Source organism: Macrobrachium nipponense, chromosome 9, assembly GCF_015104395.2.
Source record: "Macrobrachium nipponense isolate FS-2020 chromosome 9, ASM1510439v2, whole genome shotgun sequence".
Taxonomy (NCBI): Eukaryota; Metazoa; Arthropoda; class Malacostraca; order Decapoda; family Palaemonidae; genus Macrobrachium; species Macrobrachium nipponense.
In genome coordinates, this window is record NC_061110.1 from 55,843,494 (window position 1) to 55,867,126 (window position 23,633).

Sequence of the window (23,633 nt, forward strand, 5' to 3'; positions counted from 1 at the left end):
CTTTTGGACTGTTATAAACTTTGCGCATCCAAGCTAGTATTCATTCGCTCGGAAACTAGTTCCGCATATGAGGCGTCACTAAAAAACATAGAAAAATACGACATAAAAAGTGTCGAAAATCATCATAACCTCAAAATTTTTTTTGTAATCTAACCGGAAATTTATTTTTATTAATATACTGTGCTAAACTATAAAGGATTTTTATCATAGTATGCGTTTTTTAAAAGCATCGTTAACTCGGAGCGTCAGAAGCGTCAGCGTCGTAACGTAGGAAAAAACGTCGTAACCCAGGGCGGATTTTTCAATGAATATTTAAGAAAAAGCGTCGTAACCTCGGAACGTCGTAAGCCGGAGCCGTCGTAACCCGGGGACTGCCTGTACTTTATTACTTTTTAAGGGATTTTGACGAAGGAAAAATCTATTTCTGGGCAAGGGCCTGTGTCGCCCAGTGAAATGTCCCTTTAGCACACATTTCTAAGGTATAAATATTGCTATAATACCAGAGAATAAAGCTAATATGGAAATGCCAGAGTATTCTGGCTCGCTCACCTTATTTTAAGGTGTCGGTATGGTTTCTGGGGTGAGTGAAACCACTACCAGAGGTCCTTTGCCATTTAGATTCATCCTACTTCAATATCCCACATCTACAGAGGAGCCGATCTAAGGCCCACTACCCGCTACCGTTACGGCTAGCACCTCTGACGTCATTCCTTTCGATAGCACGACCCACACCGCACGTGTTTTTTCTGCTCTGTGTTGTGTTTTCCGTGGAATTCCTTATTATTCGTCATGGAACGTCAAGCTTCTACTGCACCCAAGTTATGTACTGCTATTAATGTTTGACACCATTTAGGGACTGCCTTGGGCACGTTTAACCGAATTATTTAGGTTTTTATGGACGGCGTCCCATGCGGCACCGTCCCCACGCCGCCATCCTCGGCTCGCTCCCACGTGTTACTTTGTTTCGTGCCCCATTCGGTCCTCTGTACCTTTGGGCTCAATTCTTGTTTAGCAGTACATTCCTTTGATTTCAATGATGCATTTATTGACGTTTTGTTCTTTTATCCACATGGGGTATGTTATCCGAGCTCGCACTCAGTTCGTAGCCTACGTCGTTCCTTTCAGCCTAGAATTTCATGCATGCATGTTTATTTTAGTTGTCAGGTTACCCCTTCGTTAGGCACCCTTTCCAAAAAACTCTAGTTCTTCTCCCTTGTCCTCGAGCCACCCTGGCCACCTGCCCCGTGTTTTTTCGTCACGGCATATAGGCTAGCTGCCCGGAGTCGCCAGGCTCGTCCATCCTTCTCGGTTGGCTCGACCCAGCTTCTCCAGGACATTACTCTGTCTCTACCATCTAAATTTTTTCTTCTTTTTCCCCGGGGTTGGATAGGATGTTTATTTTGTATATCACATGTTCCTTGAGACGGCTTTGGTTGGCCTATACGCCTCCTTAGATCGCCTGGCCTTTCTCACCGCGTGGCTGATCACCCGGCCGAGAGAGTTCCAGGGGACCGCGTATGAGCCACCCCGCGTCGGCCCTTCCAGCCCCTCTCCCCCCATCTTGGGGGGACGTACGTTCGCTCACGCTGTCTCAGGCAGCCAATGCCAGCATCCTCCCATCCCTCCCTCTCTCGAGGGGGACAGGGGAGGTAGCTGGAGTGCTCTCCATTAGCGGGTCGGCTCCCTGCCGCTCTCCCCAGTAGAGTAGGGGGGAGCCCTGCTCGGCCGAGCCTCGGTTGGCCACCAGGCTCGGTTGGGCTTGGCTCTCGGGTCGCATTCTCCTACCACTAGTCACCGTCCCCTCCCGCTCCGGCAGATTAAGGACCCCGGCGCAGCCAGGTCCGCCCTAGGTTGGTGAACTACTAGGGAGGTTCCGACCTCCCTACAAGAGTACGCTTATTGCATGCATGATATTACACATATGACATCCATTATCTTTAGTTTAAGTTTGGCGGAGTCCCCGCTACCCCGCTAGGGATATCCACCAACTTATCCTAGTTTTTAAGTTATTCGATGGCGGAGTTATCGTACTTCGCCGTTTAGTGTTGGTCTCCTCCTGCTCCTCACCCGGTGTTTGTTCGGACTACTCCTCGCTCCGGCGTATGGATTAGATGCTCATCCTGATTCAGTAACTACATTGTTCTCCGGCATCGCCGGAGACACACTGTTTCAAGCTGTCCTACCGATCCTGTCGGACGACTCACCACAATAAACGTCCAAAGAGCAGGTAGAGACTGAGCCTTGTTACTTATTAACACCGGAACACTCCGGCGTTATGACATATAAATATCACAGACTTAGTCCGTAACGTTAGTGGTGATACTCATGTATCATTTCACTTGCAGGTCACCCATTGTATGGAGTCGGGCTGTAATGCTGTGCTGCACGACCCCTGTGGGCACGAGGTCTGCCGGACCCACGCCACCTGCGCGATCCGCTTCAACAAGTCCCTGGTATGGCACCATGAGAGTTGCCTAATATGCTACGAACTCTTAGACCAAGTTTCAAAGTCTGCACAGTAATACAATGAGTACCAATGACAGCTATATTCTTTGATATGCCCATTAAGTTAAGTTACAGTTAATCTAAGTAATCTTAAGTATTAATACTAACCCTCTCTTTCAGGGCGCCCAAGCAATCCGAGAGACTGCTATTGCCACCCTGAAGGCCTGGGTTGGTGGGTTTGGCCGCAACGTCACCAAGGGCCAACCCTACATCCTATCCAAGGAGATGGCCACTCTTATCTTCCCCGGCGGGAAGAGTACCTCGTATGTGGACCCCGAAGTGGTGGCTCCCCTGATCGCTTCCATCCAGGAGGAGGTTTCTCAGCCCTCAGAGGAGGCTGCTACGCAGGAGGTCACGAAAGAAGTAGCTGCCCTGGACCTAGACCTCGAGCCCATGAATGTGGAAGGCATGGGCACAGGTAAGAATGTGAATGAGGCAGGTACTGTAGGGGCTCAAGGGCTTTCCTTGAGCCCATCTAGAGCTTCTTCTCCTTCTACTTCAACCTCTTTCCAGGGATTCACCGGGGGACTTCAGTTGGTCAGACCGAAGTCCTCCTTGGCGATCCCTAAAGTCAAAGGCAAGCGAGACTTTAAAACGCTGCAGAAGTCCCTGTCGAAGAAGTCAGGTACGAGCCTTGCCTGTAAGTCTCCGGCTCGCCATCCTGGAGCTGGCAAGGCTAAGCTGACTTCTTACTCTAAAGGGTCGAGGTCTAAGTCTTCTTAGCAGAGGGCTCAGCCCTTCCCCTCCGACCCTGAGGCATTCACCTCAAAAAGAGCCAGACCCAGGACTCCTAAGGAGAAGGTAGAACCTTTCCCCTTTGACCCAGACACCTTCTCTGCAAATATTTCGGCCAATATTATGCAGCAGATGGGTAGCATGGTTGGGAACTTGGTACAATCCAAGTTTCAAGAGATGTTCGTGCAACTCTCATCTTCTCTAGAGGAGTCAGGGCTGTCTATCCGGGCTATCTCGGACAGATTGGTTACCCAGAAGAACCTCATTGCAGGTCTCCGGGAAAACGCTTTGACAGGACTTCCACAGTCCGGCCTGGCAGCTCAGAGCTTGCGGATGCCGACTCGTCTACCCTTCCTGCCTTTACCCCGAACAACCCTTGGAGGGTGGCTTCTTATGCTCCTTATGTGGACGGCATGCTGACGATCGAGGGCTGCGGAACTCGAAGGATTGAGGACTTCGAGTTCCATCCGCAAGGATTACAGCCCCCTTTCATAGGCTATGTCCGCCTCACAGAAACAGCTATGAGAAGGGAAGACAAGGTCCCGAAAGAGACTGTAATTCTTTCTCGGGATCAGGCGCAGCAGGCATGGTTGCGTAACCTGGAGGAGTGGCAGTGTATCAATACCAAGGTTACTGCATTTAAGAGCCCCTTCATGATCTTCACCGTGGACGAGGAGACACCCATCCCGTTCACATTGAAGGTGGCAGAATTGACGCTACAAGCTGCGATGAAGGACGAACCCATGCCCCAGCTCCGGGAGACAGAACCGACTTCCCTCCTCCTCCCCGGAACTGATGACCACTGGGTAGATCTTCCGGCCACCTTTTCGGTGGGTAAGCTGAAACCGGACTGCGCCATCACTCTATTCAGCGAGAGATTGCCCAGGCTGTCAGACAACCTCATCCAGACTGAGTATGACGCCAGGATGAGGCTGCGCAGGTCCCTCAACTCGCTAGTTATGACAGAAGTATCGGCTCTAATCTACGGAGAAGAGCCGTTATTCAAGATCATTGCCAAGTCACTTTTGTACTCGATGCAATGTGACTTGTATGATTTCGTCATAGCTAGACAAAATTGCAGGAAACATGTACTGGTGGAGGCCACGATCCACCATGAGCCTAACAAGCTTTTAGCCTCATCCATTTGGGGCCCTGACCTCTTCCCGGCCTCTGTAGTAAACGAAGTTCACTGCGAGGCAGTCAGGTTTAACCAGAGTCTAAGGGTTCGCTGGGGACTGGTCTCCAAACAGAAACTGGAGTCCGCTGCTTCAAATCCCAAGTCCAAAAAGAAGCCTAGGAAATTCCAGCCTTTCCAGGCTCCTCAACAGCAGACTCTAGTACAAGCGGTTCCAGTATCAAAAGTACCGCAACCTTCAACTTCTAAGTCGCAGCCACAACAGCAGTTTGTGCTGCTTACACAATCGCCGCAACGGGCACAGGCTTTGACCTCCTACACTGTCTCCCCTGCCTACAACCCAGTGTTTGAAAGCCAGTCCTTTCAGCCCTTCAACAGGTTTGGCAGGGGTAGCAGAGCTAGAGGCGCCTTCCGTCAACGGGGCGGCGGAAGAGCCTCCAACCGAGGCAAGGGTTCACGAGGAGGACATGGTGCACGCCCTCCCTCAAACTAGTGAGGATCCTCAGGTAGGAGGGAGACTGTTCCTCTTTCGTCACCATTGGAGGTTCAGCAAATGGGCCCAAAGCATTGTGTCCAAAGGTCCTTCTCCATCCAACACCTTTTATCAGCAACCAACAGCGGAATTGGTAGAGTACTCTCAGGAACTCCTTCAAAAAGGAGTAGTGTCAAGAGTCAAGCATTTAAAATTTCAAGGTCGCTTGTTCAGCGTGCCAAAGAAAGGCTCAAACAAAGCGAAGAAATAATCTAGACTGTCCCGTCATGAACTTATTCATTCGTTGCGACAAGTTCCGGATGCTGACTGTTTCACAGGTGAGGACCTTACTTTCCCGTGGGGCCGTCACTACCTCCATAGATCTTACAGATGCCTATTATCATGTTCCAGCAGCAAGACACTTCTGCCCGTTTCTAGGATTCAAACTAGGAAATCAGGCCTATTATTTTTATCTTTTTTACTATTATCTTATTATTATTGTTATTATTAATATTATAATTTTTACTATTATTATTATTAATGTTGCTGATATTATTATTGTTATTATTATTATCATCAAAAATTACCTAACAAAAACAGGTGGCCTAAGCACTCCAACCATTTTGGTCAAGGCCTAAATTACAGGACTTTCTTTGCATACCAGTCACTAAGAAATTTTCACAAATTACTGTATTTTCCTAAATTTTTGTGACTAAATGCACATTTTGTGATAAAACTATTAAAATACTCTGGTATAAGCACTTTAATAAGGTTGTTTTGTGTTTGAACTATCAAAATAGGTAGTTCTAAGCATTTTTAGAAGGGTTTTAAGTATTTGTGGATTTTAGCTATTTGTGGGGGTTGTGGTACTCATCCCCCATGGGATATGGGGGCTCACTATATATGTAGTGTGTGTGTGCATATATATATATATATATATATATATATATATATATATATATATATATATATATATATATATATATATATATATACCCATACACATACATACATACATACATACATACATACACATACATACATATATATATATATATATATATATATATATATATATATATATATATAATATATATATATATAGATAGATAGATAGATAGATAGTGGGCCCTCATATCAGAGTTCTCCAGATTCACGGATTTCTCTCTGGACCATATCTACCCATTATTCGACAACACCTTGTGCAGATTCAACTACATATGAGGATTTGTACATGGGCTTAACACCTTCCTTGGCCCTAATCATCTGGTGGAAACTAAACAATTCATAGGCAAATACTATGAATATCTGCCACGCTTAGCCTAAGCTTGAAAGGCAGTCCATAAAAGCCACAAAAGCCTGGGCATGGACATATCAGTGGCCTTGTCAAAACTTGAACCATTGGTGATTTAACGGGAGAACTGGTGCAAACGCTTGCTACCTGATATCCTATCTGCAGACTCAGGGCTCCTAGCAACAGCTGCAGGCACAATGGCAGCACTCACTACAGATGAATTGCTAGAATAACCATGGGACAAAGGGGTTAAACACAAGATCTAGACCTACCATACCTGTCATTATGCGGCCGTAATCTAACTCTTTCCAAGGAGAACTGGAAGCAAAGGCAGGAGACAGAGAGGGATGTTAAGTCCTTGTCTGGAAAGGCCTGGGACTACCAGAACAGTTGGCAGGAGGCGCTATGGTGACAGGCAAGGCTACATCTGCAGAGTGGCCAAAGGACTAGACATATTCGATGCAAAAGACTCAAATTGTTACACAAAATTCAATTCTAGATTAAACCAAAAGAATATTGGGCAGCATTAAATCCAATCTACTACCCTCAGCTGCCATTGTGGGCAAAGAAGGATCTGTATCCACTGCACAAGAATTTATACACTAATCTATCTTCTTGACCAATGTTAATTCTAAAGAAGACCTAGATCCAAGACTAGCTGTTCTCTTTACTCTCTAAGTCCGTCCTCTCTTCTAATTCAGCAATTTATCATCTTCTCTATCTCCTCCAAAGACCATGCCTTGCAATGATCACAACAGTTGCCTGAATCACAAATCACCAACCCCTCGATGATCAATTAAAAGGGATTTTGACGTAAGGAAAAATCTATTTCTGGGCGATTTGGCTCGTGTCGCCAGCGAAATATCCTTTAATCTATTATTTCTAGGGTAAATGTACTAAACACATACCAGAGAATAAATAAAATAAAAAGAAAAAAAGGTCAGTATAACTGACTCGCTCACCCTCCAAGAGGGTGTCGGTATGAAACACTAGGCGAGTGAGACCACTACCACGAGCCAAATGCCAATAGAAATCTCCCACTACAAAAACCCTCCATGAGGGGAGCCGACCCACAGAGTGAGCAGCTCGTACTACTACTACTCCATCCCATGCTGCCGACTGCTGCGCCTCTGGTGGCCATCCTGAAGTTAGCATGACAATCTTGGGCGAAGGGATGGGTAGGGTGGGATTTCGCTGGCGACACGAGCCAATCGCCCAGAAATGAATTTTTCCTTACGGTTTCAAAATCCCTTTTCTGGGCTCAGCTCGTGTCGCTGCGCGAAATAGTACCAGAGAAATAGCACAAGATTGTAAACAAAAGTAATAAAATAAATCAGAATAGGTCTCAAATAAAAGAAAAAATAAATATAAAAAGAATATAATTGCTAAAAAGATACATATACACAGTGATACAAAAATATAATATGCTTAATTACACTTAATTCTAATCATGTTCTTAAACATAAGGTAATTTGACATATATACAGAGGTAAATTGGCTTACATGTATCAAAATGGTATCTGTGTAAAGGCATGTATCAAAAATATTATAGCAATTAATATAATCAAATGAACAAAATAATCAACAATGATAATATATAAAGGAATGTATATGACTTAATATACAAAACCCGTAACCATTATAAATAAGATGTATCCCCTAGCATAAAAATAAGGGGGTAACATCCATGAGATCAATATCTATAATCATCTGTGAGTGCCCTAGTCCCTCATTCAAAAAAAATAAGGGGCACCCACTACACCATCATAAAAGCAGCTAAGACACAAGGTGAATGTAAATGAACAAGGCAGGAATAGACGAACTGTTGGGTGAGGCAGGTAGAAAGGAGGACTGAATCTTCTACTACAGATTAGCTAGAGGTCAGGGGAAAAACTACGTTACCCGCTGCTACAGCTGAAAATTTCAGAGCTTCCAAGGACTTAAGGTAATGACGTTTGAACACTGTCGGCGATTTCCATCCGGTATACTTTTTCAACTCATCGAAGTTCATATGTTGGAAATAATTAATTGAGTGGCTACTGCCCTGACATCATGTGCTTTCGGGAAAGAGTCAGGATTGGCTTGCTTAATAAAGTACAGGATTTGTTGCCTGATGCCTTTAATGGATAAAGTTCCACCTTTTTCCCTCTTAAAGAGGGGACCCGATGAGGATGAGGAGGTCCTGGACAGAAAGGCTCGTAAGGTTGAAACTGGGCAAAGAGATACATCTTGTGGAAGGGGTAGTACCTTCCAAGGTTCCCACCTCATCAAAGGATCTTCATTCTTTGCTAAAAAGCTACGTTCCGGAGAAAGTAGGACTTCCCCTGTGGGAAGGAATTGAATATGATCCGGATCTCTGGATAAAGCGACAGTTCTGAAATTCTTGCTCCTGAAGCTAAGCTTAATAAAAATAGGGTTTGGGTTTTTTCTTAAGAGCATTATAAACGAGCATGTGTCATTATCGGTTTTCTGAAGCCAGTTTTAGAACGTCGTTTAAGAACCATGAAACTGACGTAGGCCTTACAGAAGGTCTAAGCCTAGCACATGCCTTAGGAATAGACGAGAAGTAGGAATCCGTCAAGTCTATGTTGAACCCAAATTGAAATATCTTTTTAAGGCTGACTTGTTTGTCGTAATCGTGCTAGCTGCTAAACCTTTTTCAAATAAGGATCTGAAAAAGGATATAGCTGAATTAACTGTCATGATTCTAATATCTGATTCCCTCAGGAAGATTGCTAACTTTTTGACAGCAGCATCATACTGTCTCAAAGTTGAATCCCTTTTATCGGATTCCAAGAAGAGAATGTTCTGAGGGTCAATATTCGCATCTCTTTTTGCCGCAAACTTCATGAAATCCATAAAGTTAGGGTTTTGAGAATCCCTGAGGAAGCGAACACAGTCTTCGTTTGTACTGACTGGGAGAGCCTGGGATTGGGGATCCGAAGAGGACGAAGGCCCAGTTCCAGAATTAGGGGATACCAATTGCTCTTCGGCCAGTCTGGGGCTACTAGAGCCACTTGACCCTTGAATGTCCTGAGTTTGTTTAAAACTTTCATGAGAAGATTCACTGGAGGGAAGACATAAATCTTCTTCCAGTTGTTCCAGTCTAGAGCCAGGGCGTCCGTGGCATAGGCCAGAGGGTCCAGGTTGGGGGCTACATAACACGGCAGTTTGTGGTTCGCTTGAGATGCGAAGAGATCCACCTGTAGCCCTGGAACTCTTTGAAGGATCCATTGGAACGAAACTGTTGTCCCAGTGACCATTCCGACTCTAGGGGCACTGATCGGGATAGCGCGTCTGCTATGACGTTTCTCACTCCAGCTATGTGAGTGGAGGAGAGATGCCAACTGAACTTGTCTGCCAGGGAGAAGATGGCTACCATGACATGATTTAGATGACGTGACTTGGAGCCTCCTCTGTTTTTTTATACAATAATTACTACCACTGCGCTGTCCAGGACTAGCTTTATGTGGGAGTACTTTGGTGGGCGCAACCTTTTTAGAGTCAAGAACACTGCCATTGCCTCCAGTACGTTTATATGGAACTGACGGAACTGAGGTGACCAAGTTCCTTGAACCTTTTTGACCTGGGAATACACCCTCCCCAACCCGCTTAAGGACGCGTCTGTGTGGATGGTGATCCCTGGTGGAGGGAACTGAAGGGGTACTGACACTGACAAATTCTTGACTTTCGCCCACGGCCGAAGTCGATTCTTTAGAATCAGAGGGACTGAGGATAGTTTGTCCCTGGACCTGACATTTGCTCTCGTGAGCGCCAGATTCTGGTTAGGTCTTTCAGTTTGGCTTTCATTAAGACGTTCGTCACTGATGCAAACTGGAGAGAACCCAGGATCCTTTCCTGAGTCCTTCTTGACGCCAGTTTGTGACTTAGAAATTGCTTGACTGACTTCGCTATTTCTTTCCTTTTGGTTGATGGAATCGACAGAGTATGGAGGATAGATTCCATTGAATGCCCAGCCACTGAAAGTTTGACTCTGGAGTGAGTCTTGACTTGGTCCTGTTTATCTTGAAGCCTAGATTATTCCAGGAACTGAATCACTTTCAGTGTAGCTCTGTTGCATTCCTCGACTGTTGAAGCCCAGATCAACCAATCGTCGAGATACGCTACTACCATAATCCCTGTCCTGAGTGTTGCACTACCACTTCCGCTAGCTTCGTGAACACCCTGGTGCCACGTTGAGTCCGAAGGAACTACCTTGAAGGAGAATGTCTGGTCTCCTATCTTGAAACCCAGATACGGACCGGAAGTGTCTTGCAATAGGGAATATGATAGTAGGCGTCTGTAAGATCGATAGAGGTGGTGACCGGCCCCACGGGGAAAGTAAGGTCCGCACCTGCGAGATCGTGAGCATCTTGAACTTGTCGCAGCGGATGGCCTAAGTTTAAGCGGGACAAGTCTAAGATTACCCTTCTTTTTTGTGAGCCTTTCTTGGCACGCTGAACAAGCGACCTTGAAATTTTAATCTCTTGGACTCTCGCTATAGCTCCTTTCTGAAGGAGGTCCCCCGCGTACTCTGTCAATTCTTGGAAGGAAGTGACGGAAAGGTCTTGGATGGAGGTGGGTTCGTTCAACCAGCTTCCAACCCAGGCCTTTTGACACTACGCTCTGAGCCCATTTGCTGAAGTTTCCACGGTGGCGAAAGTGAAACAGCCTCCCATCCTTACCTGAAGTTCTTCATTGGTTCTGGTAACCGCCTCGGCCTCCTCTGAAAGTGCTTTCCCCTATTAAAGGGGCCTCCCGATCCTCTCCCACGAAAGGAACGCTTACCTCTGCCTCCCTTACCCGAGCGGTCATACTTCTGTGAAGCTTGACTCTCGAAGGCTTGATTGTAAGCTGGAGAGATGGCGTAAGAGGTGGAGGGCTGAGGCTGAGGGGATATCACATACAAATTGGCTGTGATTGAGCTTTAGAAGTGGAAGGTTGGGCTGTTTGCACTAAGGGCACCGCTGGAACTTGCTGAGGAAAGCGTGGCTGCTTTTTCTGGTAAGGTTGGAAACGCCTGGGTTTCCTCTGCCCCTTACCTTTAGCTGTTTTTAGTCTTGGCCCTATCTTAGCCGTAAGGGCCCCCAACGGGTCCCTTAAGGGCTCTGGTTCAGCCTCGTAGCCTCTGACTGGACTTCCTTCACCATAGCTTCTGGGAAGAGATCTGCTCCCCAGATGTTAGACGAGAGTAACCTATTCGGCTCATGCCGAATGGTTGCCTCTTGATAGGACATGTTTCCTACAATTCGTTCTAGCAGTGGCAAACTCAAACATATCTGACTGTACCGTTTGAGTCAGGGATTTGGTCATGAGCTTAAAAAGCGGGTTCCTGAGCCATAGGCTATGGGTTGCTACCTCGGTCATAGCCATAGAGTTAATTGATCTGGCTAATCGCGATTTCGCGTCAAATTCAGCCTGAATAAGGCTATCTGGGAGCCTGGTAGCTTTTCACCAAACTGCTCCATAGCACAGTCCGGTTTGAGTTTGCCAGCTGAGAAGGTGTTCGGCAAGTCTTCCACAATTCTCCGGCTGAGGGGAGTAACGGAGATGTGGGATCTGCTTCCTTCAATTGAGGCATGGGTTCCCCCTTCTGGGCCGCTGGGATGGTAGACCTCGCGATCTTTGTCAGGAACGGGAGCGGGGTACTCTCATCCATTGTGAAAATGGTAAAGGGACTCTTAAAAGGTTGTATCTTGGTATTAGAAAACAATCCATGTCCTCTAAACACCTGAGCCATTCTCTCTGAGCCTGGTCTCGTGAATAGAGGACTGTCTCCTTTGGTACCCTATCATCCCGAACCATGGCTGAAGGTGTGAGCCTTGCGTAGCCTATGAACGGAGGCTGGAGGTCTTCCGGGTAGAACTCGAAGTCCTCTATCCTTCGAGTTCCAAATTCCGGTATAGAAATGAGACCGTCTTGGAAGGGGGCGTATGACGCTACTCTCCATGGGTTGTTCATCGAGAACGGAGGTAGCGAGTCATACGGAGGAAGCTGAGATCCACTTGTATTGGAAAGTGGAGGAGAGGCTAGAGGGGCTTCTCTCAGTCCGGCTATAATGGAGTCTTGGGAAGTAATCCTATCCGACAATCGAGAGATCATTTGTTCCATGCTACTCTTTAGGGACCCAACCAGGTCGCCCACCTGTTGCAACAGGCCAGCATTGGGGTCCAAAGCCGGAGCTGCTGCGGAGGTGGAGGGGTGGCTCTGAATCGGAACCAAGGGTAGCGGAACTGGTGACTCTGCCGGAGTGCGAGATCTCTCTCTGGAGGATTTACTCCTCGAGGACTTAGAGCCGGAGCTAGAAGCTTTAGACCTGTCTGCTCCGGGATTCCCAGCCGGAGACTTACGCGAGGAGGATGAAGCCGAAGTCGTCTTCTTAGACGACGACGACGTCTTAGTACAAGGATTTCACTGCTTGACCCTTGACCTTAGGTCTAACCCGAGAAGCGTCAGGAGGAGTCATAACCAATTCATCACCTGTAAAGCCTTGGAAGGATGGAGAGGTTGCAGGAGTAGAAGAAACAGTTACGCCCAAGGGTGACCCTTGGGTGTCCACCTTACCTACCTCGACCAACAGGTCGTCTACACCTACCATAGGTTCCACAATTAATATCTAAAGTCGCGACGTCCGTGGAGATATCCTGGTCTTGGTGCAGTTAATGGATGGCCAGCCAGCTGTTGTTGGATGAAGGCGATAGTCGGGGCCGCCTCTACTGGGTCGACGTATCCTGTCGCCTTGCTCCGGGGAAGATCAATACCGCCAAACCGTTTCTCTAGGATGTAGGGCATACCCTTGGCGGCGTTCTTCCCAAAACCGCCGACCCAGGCCCGCAGGGTTGCCAGTGCGGTATCCCTCACTGCCGGGGCCTGGAAGAGAGGGCGTAGATTAGATTTAAGAATCACTTAAAACTAAAACTTAAAGTATAACTTAAACTTAGATGCCTTAAGTTAAAGTGAATGATGAAAACTTAAGCACTAAAACAGAAGCGGAGCAGCTACCGGAGATGGAATACTTACCCCGTCTAAAAGCTGGCTCACCAGATCGTAAACATATGGTACACGTCTCATGGTACCAGACCTGGATGTCCCCGTGCGGAGTCGCGCATAGGAGCATGGGGACCGGCAAACTTCGTGTCCACATGGGTCCTGAAGTGTGGCGGCGCATCCCGGATGCTCACAGTTGGTGGCCTGTAAGTGGGAAGACACATGAGTATCTTAAAGAATATCACTTACAGGCTAAAGGACAGAAGAACTCCGTTGCATGCCGGAGCTCGGAAAAAAATGGGCATAACCCCTCCCTGCTTCGCCTGAATAGGCTATAATCCCGGAGAGATCCGGTAAGACATGTAAGGGGGGGGGGATGGTTTAAGGTACTTAAGATAAACTTATAGTTAATCTAATAACACTTAAACCTAAAACTCAAACGAACCGGACCAAGTCCAGTGCGTAGCGGAGTGTAGTAACTCAGCAATACGGTAAGGTTAGCAGGGACCCACTGTATGTTCCGGTCCACTCTACTGGGTGGACTAACATCTTTCCGCTGGATGCAGGACTCCGGTCAGGAAAGGAGCCCTAGTAAGGTGGGAAAGAGCGAGAAGACATACAGGCTCGAGCTAGCACGGAGTGACAAGGTAGCAACGGATGGGGGAAAGGCCAGTTACCCCCCAAACACGTTTTACCACCCGGCAGGACCGAGAAGCCGGAGAGGTCGAGTCCAGTCTGGGTCTGTCCCGTCTCCCTAGCCCCTCCGCCTGGGGGAGAGAGAGGGAGGCAGGCTCGGGTATGTGGAGCGAGCATGGGCAGACCGACCCACCCTCCCCCGACTCTATGAAGAGCGGGAGGGGGGGGAAGGTGACTGGAGGGCAGGCGTCTGGCTGTCTCGTGATCACGTAGTGACCACGAGGCGGTAAGACCAAAACAAGACAACTAAGCCTAGGGCAAATCAACTGATCAGAGAGATGCTATCGGGAAGCAACTGAACTGAAAAGCAGTAGCATATAGGCCCACTGGGCCAAAACCAACTGATCAGAGAGATGCTATAGGGAAGCAACCGAACTGATGAGCGGTAGTATAGGCTCAATGAGCCAGGACCTAGGCTAAGCCAGACGCCTAACAAACCTAACCATAACAAAATACATAGTATAATTAAATAAAAATAAAAGAAAGAAAGCAATATAGTAGGAGAAAAAATCCAGGAGTGTACGACTAAACCCGAAGGCAAGTCCTACCACTCAAAGCTAGTCAGAGGCCGATACTAAGAGCCGGGACTAGGGTCTGGATAGAAGAAGCCTACATAAGGTAAAAGACATGCATGCATGACAAACCTGAGTAGACAGTACCCTAAATAAAACGGATAACTAATATAGAGCGTACATAGATAAGGGGATGTTCTAGGTATGGGAGACCAAGAACGAACCCACACGAGGCAGAACCATGCTGCCATGCTTCCGACCCAGAGTTCGTATTTATACCTAAAAAACGGCAAATACTGTCTCAGGGCCGGAAAAAACTAACTAACCATAAATACTGAGTACTTAACTTAGCTGCTGCGATGCACGCTCCATTATAGATAAATCCAACGAAAGGGCACAAAAAAAACACACAGAGAAAATTAGCACGTGTGACTCCTTGGCGCTAACTGAAAAGGATGGCCACCAGAGGCGCAGCAGTCGGCAGCATGGGATGGAGTAGTAGTAGTACGAGCTGCTCACTCTGTGGGTCGGCTCCCCTCATGGAGGGTTTTTGTAGTGGGAGATTTCTATTGGCATTTGGCTCGTGGTAGTGGTCTCACTCGCCTAGTGTTCATACCGACACCCTCTTGGAGGTGAGCGAGTCAGTTATACTGACCTTTTTCTTTATTTTATTTATTCTCTGGTATGTGTTAGTACATTACCCTAGAAATAATAGATTAAAGGATATTTCGCGCAGCGACACGAGCTGAGCCCAGAAAATTATTTCATGAGTATTGTATACGTACTTCCATTAACCAAATCTGGTCCTACAACCACTTACCTTCCAAAATCTAATAGATTTCGATAGGGAAGACTGAGAAGAATATATATTGCCAAATAGAACCCAAAATCAAGATGATCAAATTCATAAACCAAGAAAAACAAACCAAAATTTCTGAGCACTTATCTATACAACCAACCAATTTTATTGACAAGAGAAGAATGATTACCAAAACACTCGCTGTCTTACCCCCAACGTCCAAAGAGTCGAGGGTACGTATTAAGAGCATTCATTAATAACTGTTCCAATTTCAGCATTTGTTGTACCTGTGCCAAGTAGTCACAGATCAAGAAATGATGGAGGGTAAGTTTGAAAAAATAAGGCACAAAATTACTAATTTTTGGGAGATAGCATTTGGGAGATAGCAAGTTGTTGTTTAGCAGACAGACAGAATTATTTGTTACCACTTTCATCACCAGATACAGTTCTTTCTGAGTCTGGGAACTGTCGACCACAAGATTGGGCATATGTAAATTTATAGGGTTGGGTTAAAAGAAGCAGGCAGTATTTAAAATTTTAAATTAACACTACTTCAACAGCCAGAAAACTAACAGTGAATGATATAAAATTCCTACAAACATTTCTTTGTAACATTTAATTATAGAAAACCACTCAACATACTTAACAAACATAATAAAGAAATAAATCTTACATGGCTGAAAAACACTTTTATTTTCATAAAACTGTTTATATGCATAACAGTGGTGTACTTCATATGCATTAGTAAAATTCAGTTCCCATACCTTGCCTTTAAAATATTGATAAGAAACTGCCGACTCTGCACTGTCATTGAAGTCCACCAATCAGTTCGCCCTAGAATTTTAAGGACATAAGTTCCACTCAACAAACACATAATGGTGTCTGCACTAAGATCTCTCTGTAGACCAATTCTAAGTTCCTCTAAATAGTGAAGGCCATTTCTCTGGACAGGATAAAACAGCTGTGGAATAGCACATATATGTTATGGGGACAGAAAATCAATACCAAAGGGGAAAAATAAATACAATAAAGTTAACAATTATATGAAAATTAACAATACCTCTAGTAAGAGTTGAAACCAAAAAAAAAAAAAAAATGCCATGACCAGATCTAAGGACCAGGTAATGAATGGCTTCTAGTCCTCACTGAGCCCACCTTTACCAACTGACAAATCACCTCAACCAACATAATCAAATTACAAGCTTTGTTAATTTATACATACAGTGTACCCCAATTTTACAAGGGAATAGGTTCCAGAACCTACTGCGGAAATGAAAAATCCACAGAAATGCAAAAATGCCCTCTAAAAATGCTTATAACTGGCTTATAACTGCCAAATACCCAGTACCCCATAAACTAAAATGCTTATAACTGTATTTTAACATTTCACTGCTTAATTTGATAGTTCAAACAAAAATATACCTTGAATTTTCACACTAAAAAAATTATTATTATTTCAGACAAAAATACAACCCAAACCATCATCCTAAAACTCCTTAAGACATCTTAGATTAGTACCCTTTTACAACTGTTACTCTTAAGTATAAATGCCCCCAAAATGCTTAGAACAGTCATTTTCTAACTTAAAAATATTAATACTATTATTGTAAAGAGCAAAATATCTATAAAATATTTAATAAAAATTAAATAAATCTTTAATACTAATTAAATAAATCTGTCTTACAAAACATCTGACAACTAATCAAGTTACCCCTGTACTGTATACATAAGATAAGCCATTTTCTCATAGTATCGAAGTCAAAAGCATTTTAAATTATCACTAACTCGCTTTTTTTTTTTGCATAGCAACATAAGCACAGATTTTTATGAAGACAAAAATAATTTACAGTATACTTATAGTAATAACGTTCTATTAACCGTTAAACGCCGATTGGACGTATTTTACGTTGATATAAATTGTCTGTTGGGTGCCGATTGGACATATCGTACGTCGATATAGAAAAGTTTGTTTAAAAATTCGCGGAAAAATACTTATAGGCCTACCAGCCGAAAACTTTTGAATCACGCGCCTTGGGGGATGCCGGGAGTTCACGGATCAAGCTGTTGTTTTGTTTACATGCGTGACCCAGGTGCGCATGCACGAAATGCCTCCTTCTCGCATCAGCCAGCATCAGCGACGCATCGTCCGAGAGCGATCTTTTGCTGCAATCGTGTTTTGCCGAACTTGTGCGAGAGTGTGAATATTTGTGGTGGTACAGGACATACATAGAGATGTCTCAACGACGTATGGAGTGCAAAAGGCACGTTTTACCCATCGGAAGGGATCATGTGAGACGTATTTTAGACTTGGATGCTGGCGAGGGACCAAGCACCCAAGATAACCTCGCGCCTCAACGCCGTTCCATGCAGCCTCATGTGGGTGAAAGTGTTCTAGGACCACAACGTGTGTCTCGTGTGCCTTTAGTAACCCCTAGGAAGCATTGGGGTGTCCTTAGTGGCATTTGTAGGCATTTGGGGGGCCTCCAACCAAGGGACATTGATGCTTACTTATCGGAGCTCGATCTGGAGCATGTCACATGTCCTCATTTTGATGGCGGTTGGTCATCTAGTGATGAGGACATCACTCCTGATGTCAGTGATGATGAATATTTGCCCCCAATGTCCGTTCGAGGCTCACATCCCGAAAGTGAGCTCGAATTTAGTGGTTTTAGTGCTTATGAGGGTGAATCTGAGGAGGAGGAGGAGGAGGAGGAGGAGGAGGAGGAGGATATAGGGTCGTCTAGTTTTGTCGCCGATGACGATACAGAAAGCGAAGGCCTAAGTGATGGAGATGGGCCAGTGAGGGGTTTCGTGTGCGAAACCAGAAGGTCGGAGCGTCACGCCAGCCAAGGTGAAGGTTGGTCGTCCGAGAGCGACAAAGGGTGGACGGAGGACCCCACCCCAGCTAACATGCAACCATTCACGGCAGCACCTGGGCTCACCGTACCTGTTCTTTTCACTGCTCTGGGGTTCATTCAGCTGTTCCTTACACGGGAATTGCTGGAGTACCTGGTAGCAGAGACGGCGGACTACGCTCGGTACTGCCGTGATGAACTACGCACGACATTGTCGTATCACTGGCAGGGCTGCAACCTCACGGACATGGCGCATTTTTTGGGGCTCCACATTTTTTTTTATATGATGCCTGCTGCCGACGTCAGGCAATATTGGAGGCGGAATTTTTTTTTAAGTATGCCCAATGTGCCTGGCGTTATGCCCCGTGATAGTTTCCTGGCGTTGGACAGGTATTTCAACGCCTTCAACCAAAGGGCCATACCCCGAAATAACCCCGATCGCCTCATTTTAGTCCACCCAGTGTTGGAGTACATTCGTGAACGGTGCAAAATTCTTGTGGTTCCTGGAAGGAACCTTTCTTTGGATGAGAGGATGTTGCCTTACAAAGGACGTCTTAGCATTAAAGTGTATAACCCCAAGAAGCCGAAGAAATATGGAGTGAAAGTTTTTTTAATTACCGAGTCCAACACTGGATACGTCATGGACTTCTCAGTGTATTCCGGGGTCTTCTCCACGATGCGTGAAACTGTTTTTAGTCTTGTGGATCGTTTCTGTAACCAGGGATACCACCTGTTTATGGATAATTATTATAACTCGGTATCCCTGGCCCAGGAACTGTATGAAGCAGGTGTGCACGTCAGTGGTACCCTTTGGTTTGTGTGTGGGGCCCCGCATGTCCTCAAGAGGTTCGCTAGCCATCCGCAACATCTGCAAAGAGGAGAGACAGAGTGGCGGCGGAAGGGAGCTGTCTTCGTCATCTGTTGGAAGGGGGTCCGACTCGTCCCCATGATTACGACGAGTCATGAACCCATCCAAGAGGAGATCGTACAGCTGAAAAAGACACGTCGGCAGGGCCGAGTTATGTATGAGGAGTTTCGTGTCGAGCGGCCTACCGTCATTGGGCACTACAATAGGCACATGGGAGGAGTTGATCTCTTTGATCAACTCATCCAGTATTATCTCTTTGCCAGGAGAACCAGGAGGTGGACACAGAAGCTCCTCAAATACATTCTTCAGTTGGCCCTCCAAAATGCCTACATCCTGTACTGTGGGTACTACAGTCCCGATCTCCGGAGGTTGTCCCACATCCAGTTCCTCGAGGTAGCCGGGAATGCCCTCATCCACTTTAATCCCGATGAGTGGCCTTCCATCACTGCCCCCCTGCCCCGAGCTGTAGATCTGCCCCTAGAGGAAAGGGCAGATATTAGAAGGGCAAACTTCGGTTGTCCTGCTCCTACCGCTGCTGCCGACACCCCTGCTGCCGACACCCCTACTGCCGACGCCCCTGCTGCTGCCGCCGCCCCTGCTGCCAGCCCCGCCACATGACTTCTTGTCGAATAGCGGACCCTGTGTGTCAGCTGCAGCCAGGGGATCACACACTGGAGCTCCTACAAGGGCGCAGGCAGAAACAGTGCCAGGTGTGCCATATGAATGGCAGCAGGAGAGACACCCGGTTCTTCTGTCGCACCTGCAAAATAGCTCTTTGCAGGTTCGGGGAGTGTGACCGTAAATACCTCAATGCGGTCTTCTATTGGAGTGTGCCTGAGGAACCGACAGTGGAAGGTGCATGGGGCCGCCGAAGGGCGGCGGCCCATCAGCAGTAAGGGCGCACATCTCCCTCCTCCACCTGTACCTCGTCATGTCGAGAGGGAAAAAATGCAAGACTCTTCAATGGAGGAGGGAAAAAACAAGAATAGTATGAAGAGTCAGGATTACGAGTGAGTATTCTGCATTTATTTTATATTTACTTTTATAGTTTTTATATATCCGTATCTATTGATGCATGATATATGTTATTTCATTTTATGCAAAAAGAAAAGTTTCACCTGCATTCCTTTTAGTTATGTATTCGTACCAGAATAGAAAAAATAAAAATGTAATAAATAAATAAATAAATAAATAAATAAATATATATATATATATATATATATATATATATATATATATATATACATATATATATACATAGTATATATATATATATATATATATATATATATATATATATATATATATATATATATATATATATATATATATATGTATATATATGTATATATATATATTATGTATATATATATATATATATTGGTATTTTTGGGTAAGCAAAATATCTAAAACACTAGTAATATTCAATCATTTATCTTCATTTTGAAACAAATTCGAAGTCTCTAGCACAATATTTAGACTTATGGTGAATTATTGAAAAAACTTTTTTGTTCCCACCGCGTGCGGATTCTCCGCCGCAAATCTCCAAAATGCGTACGTCGCATTCTCGTAATATTTGCTCCGTTTCATATTAGGCGTTTCATAGAGTTTTATATAGGAAAATGTGCGCTATTACATGTAGAATATAAAAATAAATAGTTGAAGGTTGTAGCTTTTCTCATTTTCGAAATATTTGCATATAAATCACGATAAACAGAAAAAAAACCACGTTTGGTCAACTTTGACTCTACCGAAATGGTCGAAAAACGCAATTGTTAGCTAAAACTCTTATTGTCTAGTAATATTCAGTCATTTATCTTTATTTTGAAACAAATTCGAAGTCTCTAGCACAATATTTAGATTTATGGTGAATTTTTGAAAAAACCTTTTCCTTCCCTCCGCTCGCTGATTCTCTGCCGCAAATCTCCAAAATGCGTATGTCGCATTTTCGTAATATTTGCTCCATTTCATATTAGGCGTTTCATAGAGTTTTATATATGAAAATGTGTGCAATTCTATGTAAAATACAACAAAAATTAATAGAAGGTTGTAGCTTTTCCCATTTTAAAAATATTTGCATATAAATCATAATAAATAGAAAAAAAACCATGTTTGGTCAAATTTGACTCAACCGAAATGGTCAAAAAACACAATTGTAAGCTAAATCTCTTACAGTCTAGTAATATTCAGTCATTTATCTTCATTTTGAAACAGATTCAAAGTCTCTAGCACAATATTAAGATTTATGGCGAATTTTTGAAAAAAAACTTTTTCCTTCCCTCCGCGCGTGGATTCTCCACCGCAAATCTCGGAAATGCCTATGTCGCATTCTCGTAATATTTGCTCCATTTCATATTAGGCGTTTCATAGAATTTTATATATGCAAATGTGCGCAATTTCATGTAGAATACAACAAAAAATAATTAAAAGGTTGTAGCTTTTCTCATTTTAAAAATATTTGCATATAAATCACGATAAATAGAAAAAAACTATGTTCGGTCAAATTTGACTCTACTGAAATTGTCGAAAAACACAATTGTTAGCTAAAACTCTTACAGTCTAGTAATATTCGGTCATTTATCTTCATTTTGAAACAAATTCGAAGTCTCAAGCACATTATTTAGATTTATGGTGAATTTTTGAAAAAAACTTTTTCCTTCCCTCCGCGCGTGGATTCTCCGCCGCAAATCTTCGAAATGCATACGTCGCATTCTAGTAATATTTGCTCCGTTTCATATTAGCCGTTTCATAGAGTTTTATATACGAAAATATGCGCAATTTCATGAAAGAATACAACTAAAAATAATTGAAGGTTGTTGCTTTTCTCATTTTAAAAATATTTGCATATAAATCACGATAAATAGGAAAAAACCATGTTCGGTCAAATTTGACTCTACCTAAATGGTCAAAAAACGCAATTGTAAGCTAAAACTCTTACAGTCTAGTAATATTCAGTCATTTATCTTCATTTTGAAACAAATTCGAAGTCTCTAGCACAATATTTAGATTTTTGGTGAATTTTTGAAAAAAAAATTTTCCTTCCCTCCGCAAATCTCCGAAATGCGTACGTTGCATTCTCGTAATATTTGCTCCATTTCATATTAGGCATTTCATAGAGTTTTATATATGAAAATGTGCGCAATTTCATGTAGAATACACCAATAAATAATTGAAGGTTGCACCTTTTCTCATTTTAAAAATATTTGCATATAAATCACGATAAACAAAAAAAAACCACGTTCGGTCAAATTTGACTCTACCAAAATGGTCAAAAAATGCAATTGTAAGCAAAATCTCTTAGAGTCTAGTAATATTCAGTCATTTATCTTCATTTTGAAACAAATTTGAATTCTCTAGCACAATATTTAGACTTATGGTGAATTTTTGAAAAAAACTTTTTCCTTCCCTCCGAGCGCCGATTCTACGCCGGAAATCTCCGAATTGCATACGTCGCATTCTTGTAATATTTGCTCCATTTCATATTAGGCGTTTCATAGGGTTTTACATATATGCAAATGTGCACAATTTCATGTAGAATACAACAAAAAATAATTGAAGGTTGTACCTTTTCTCATTTTAAAAATATTTGCATATAAATCACGATAAATAGAAAAAAAAACTATGTTCGGTCAACTTTGACTCTACCGAAATGGTCGAAAAACGCAAATGTTAGCTAAAAATCTTACAATCTAGTAATATTCAGTCATTTATCTTCATTTTGAAACGAATTCGAAGTCACTAGCACAATATTTAGATTTATGGTGAATTTTTGGAAAAAAACTTTTTCCTTCCCTACGCGCATGGATTCTCCGCCGCAAATTTCCGAAATGCGTACGTCGCATTCTTGTAATATTTGCTCCGTTTCATATTAGCCATTTCATAGAGTTTTATATATGAAAATGTGCGCAATTTCATGAAAAAATACAACTAAAAATAATTGAAGGGTGCAGCTTCTCTCATTTTAAAAATATTTCATTATAAATCAGAATAAACAGAAAAAACCACGTTTGGTCAACTTTGACTCTACCGAAATGGTCAAAAAACGCAATTGTAAGCTAAAACTCTTAAAGTCTAGTAATATTCAGTCATTTATCTTCATTTTGAAACAAATTCGAAGTCTCTAGCACAATATTTATACTTATGGTGAATTTTTGAACAAAAAATTTTCCTTCCCTCTGCGCACGGATTCTCCACCGCAAATCTCCGAAATGCCTATGTCGCATTCTCGTAATATTTGCTCCATTTCATATTAGGCGTTTCATAGAGTTTTATATATGAAAATGTGCACAATTACATGTAGAATACAACAAAAAATAATTGAAGGTTGTACCTTTTCTCATTTTAAAAATATTTGGATATAAATCACGATAAACAGAAAAAAAACCACGTTTGGTCAACTTTGACTCTACCGAAATGGTCAAAAAACGCAATTGTTAGCTAAAACTCTTACAGTCTAGTAATATTCAGTCATTTATGTTCATTTTGAAACAAATTCAAAGTCTCTAGCAAAATATTTAGATTTATGGTGAAATTTTGAATAAAGCTTTTTCCTTCCCTCCGCGCGCCGATTCTCCGCCGCAAATCTCCGAAATGTATACATCGCATTCTCATAATATTTGCTCCGTTTCATATTAGGCATTTCATAGAGTTTTATATATGAAAATGTGTGCAATTTTATGTAGAATACAACAAAAAGTAATTTAAGGTTGTAGCTTTTCTCATTTTTGAAATATTTGCATATAAATAATATAAAAAAATGCGACATTCAATCAACT

The 23,633-nt window shown here is 43.6% G+C and overlaps 1 protein-coding gene across 6 annotated transcripts in view; it reads right to left on the minus strand.

Annotated features, from left to right (window-relative positions):
- LOC135218361 (uncharacterized) overlaps nt 1-23,633 on the minus strand; it is a 237,567-nt gene that overhangs the window by 37,429 nt on the left and 176,505 nt on the right. For 4 of the 6 annotated variants that reach the window (XM_064254601.1, XM_064254602.1, XM_064254604.1 and 1 more), the window contains one exon: nt 15,900-16,096. The exons of 1 other annotated variant lie outside the window; for it this stretch is intronic. In XM_064254601.1, the coding sequence (XP_064110671.1) occupies nt 15,900-16,096 (197 nt within the window). The remainder of the gene's footprint in view (nt 1-15,899; nt 16,097-23,633) is intronic. One more of the 6 variants, XM_064254606.1, reaches the window with a different exon arrangement.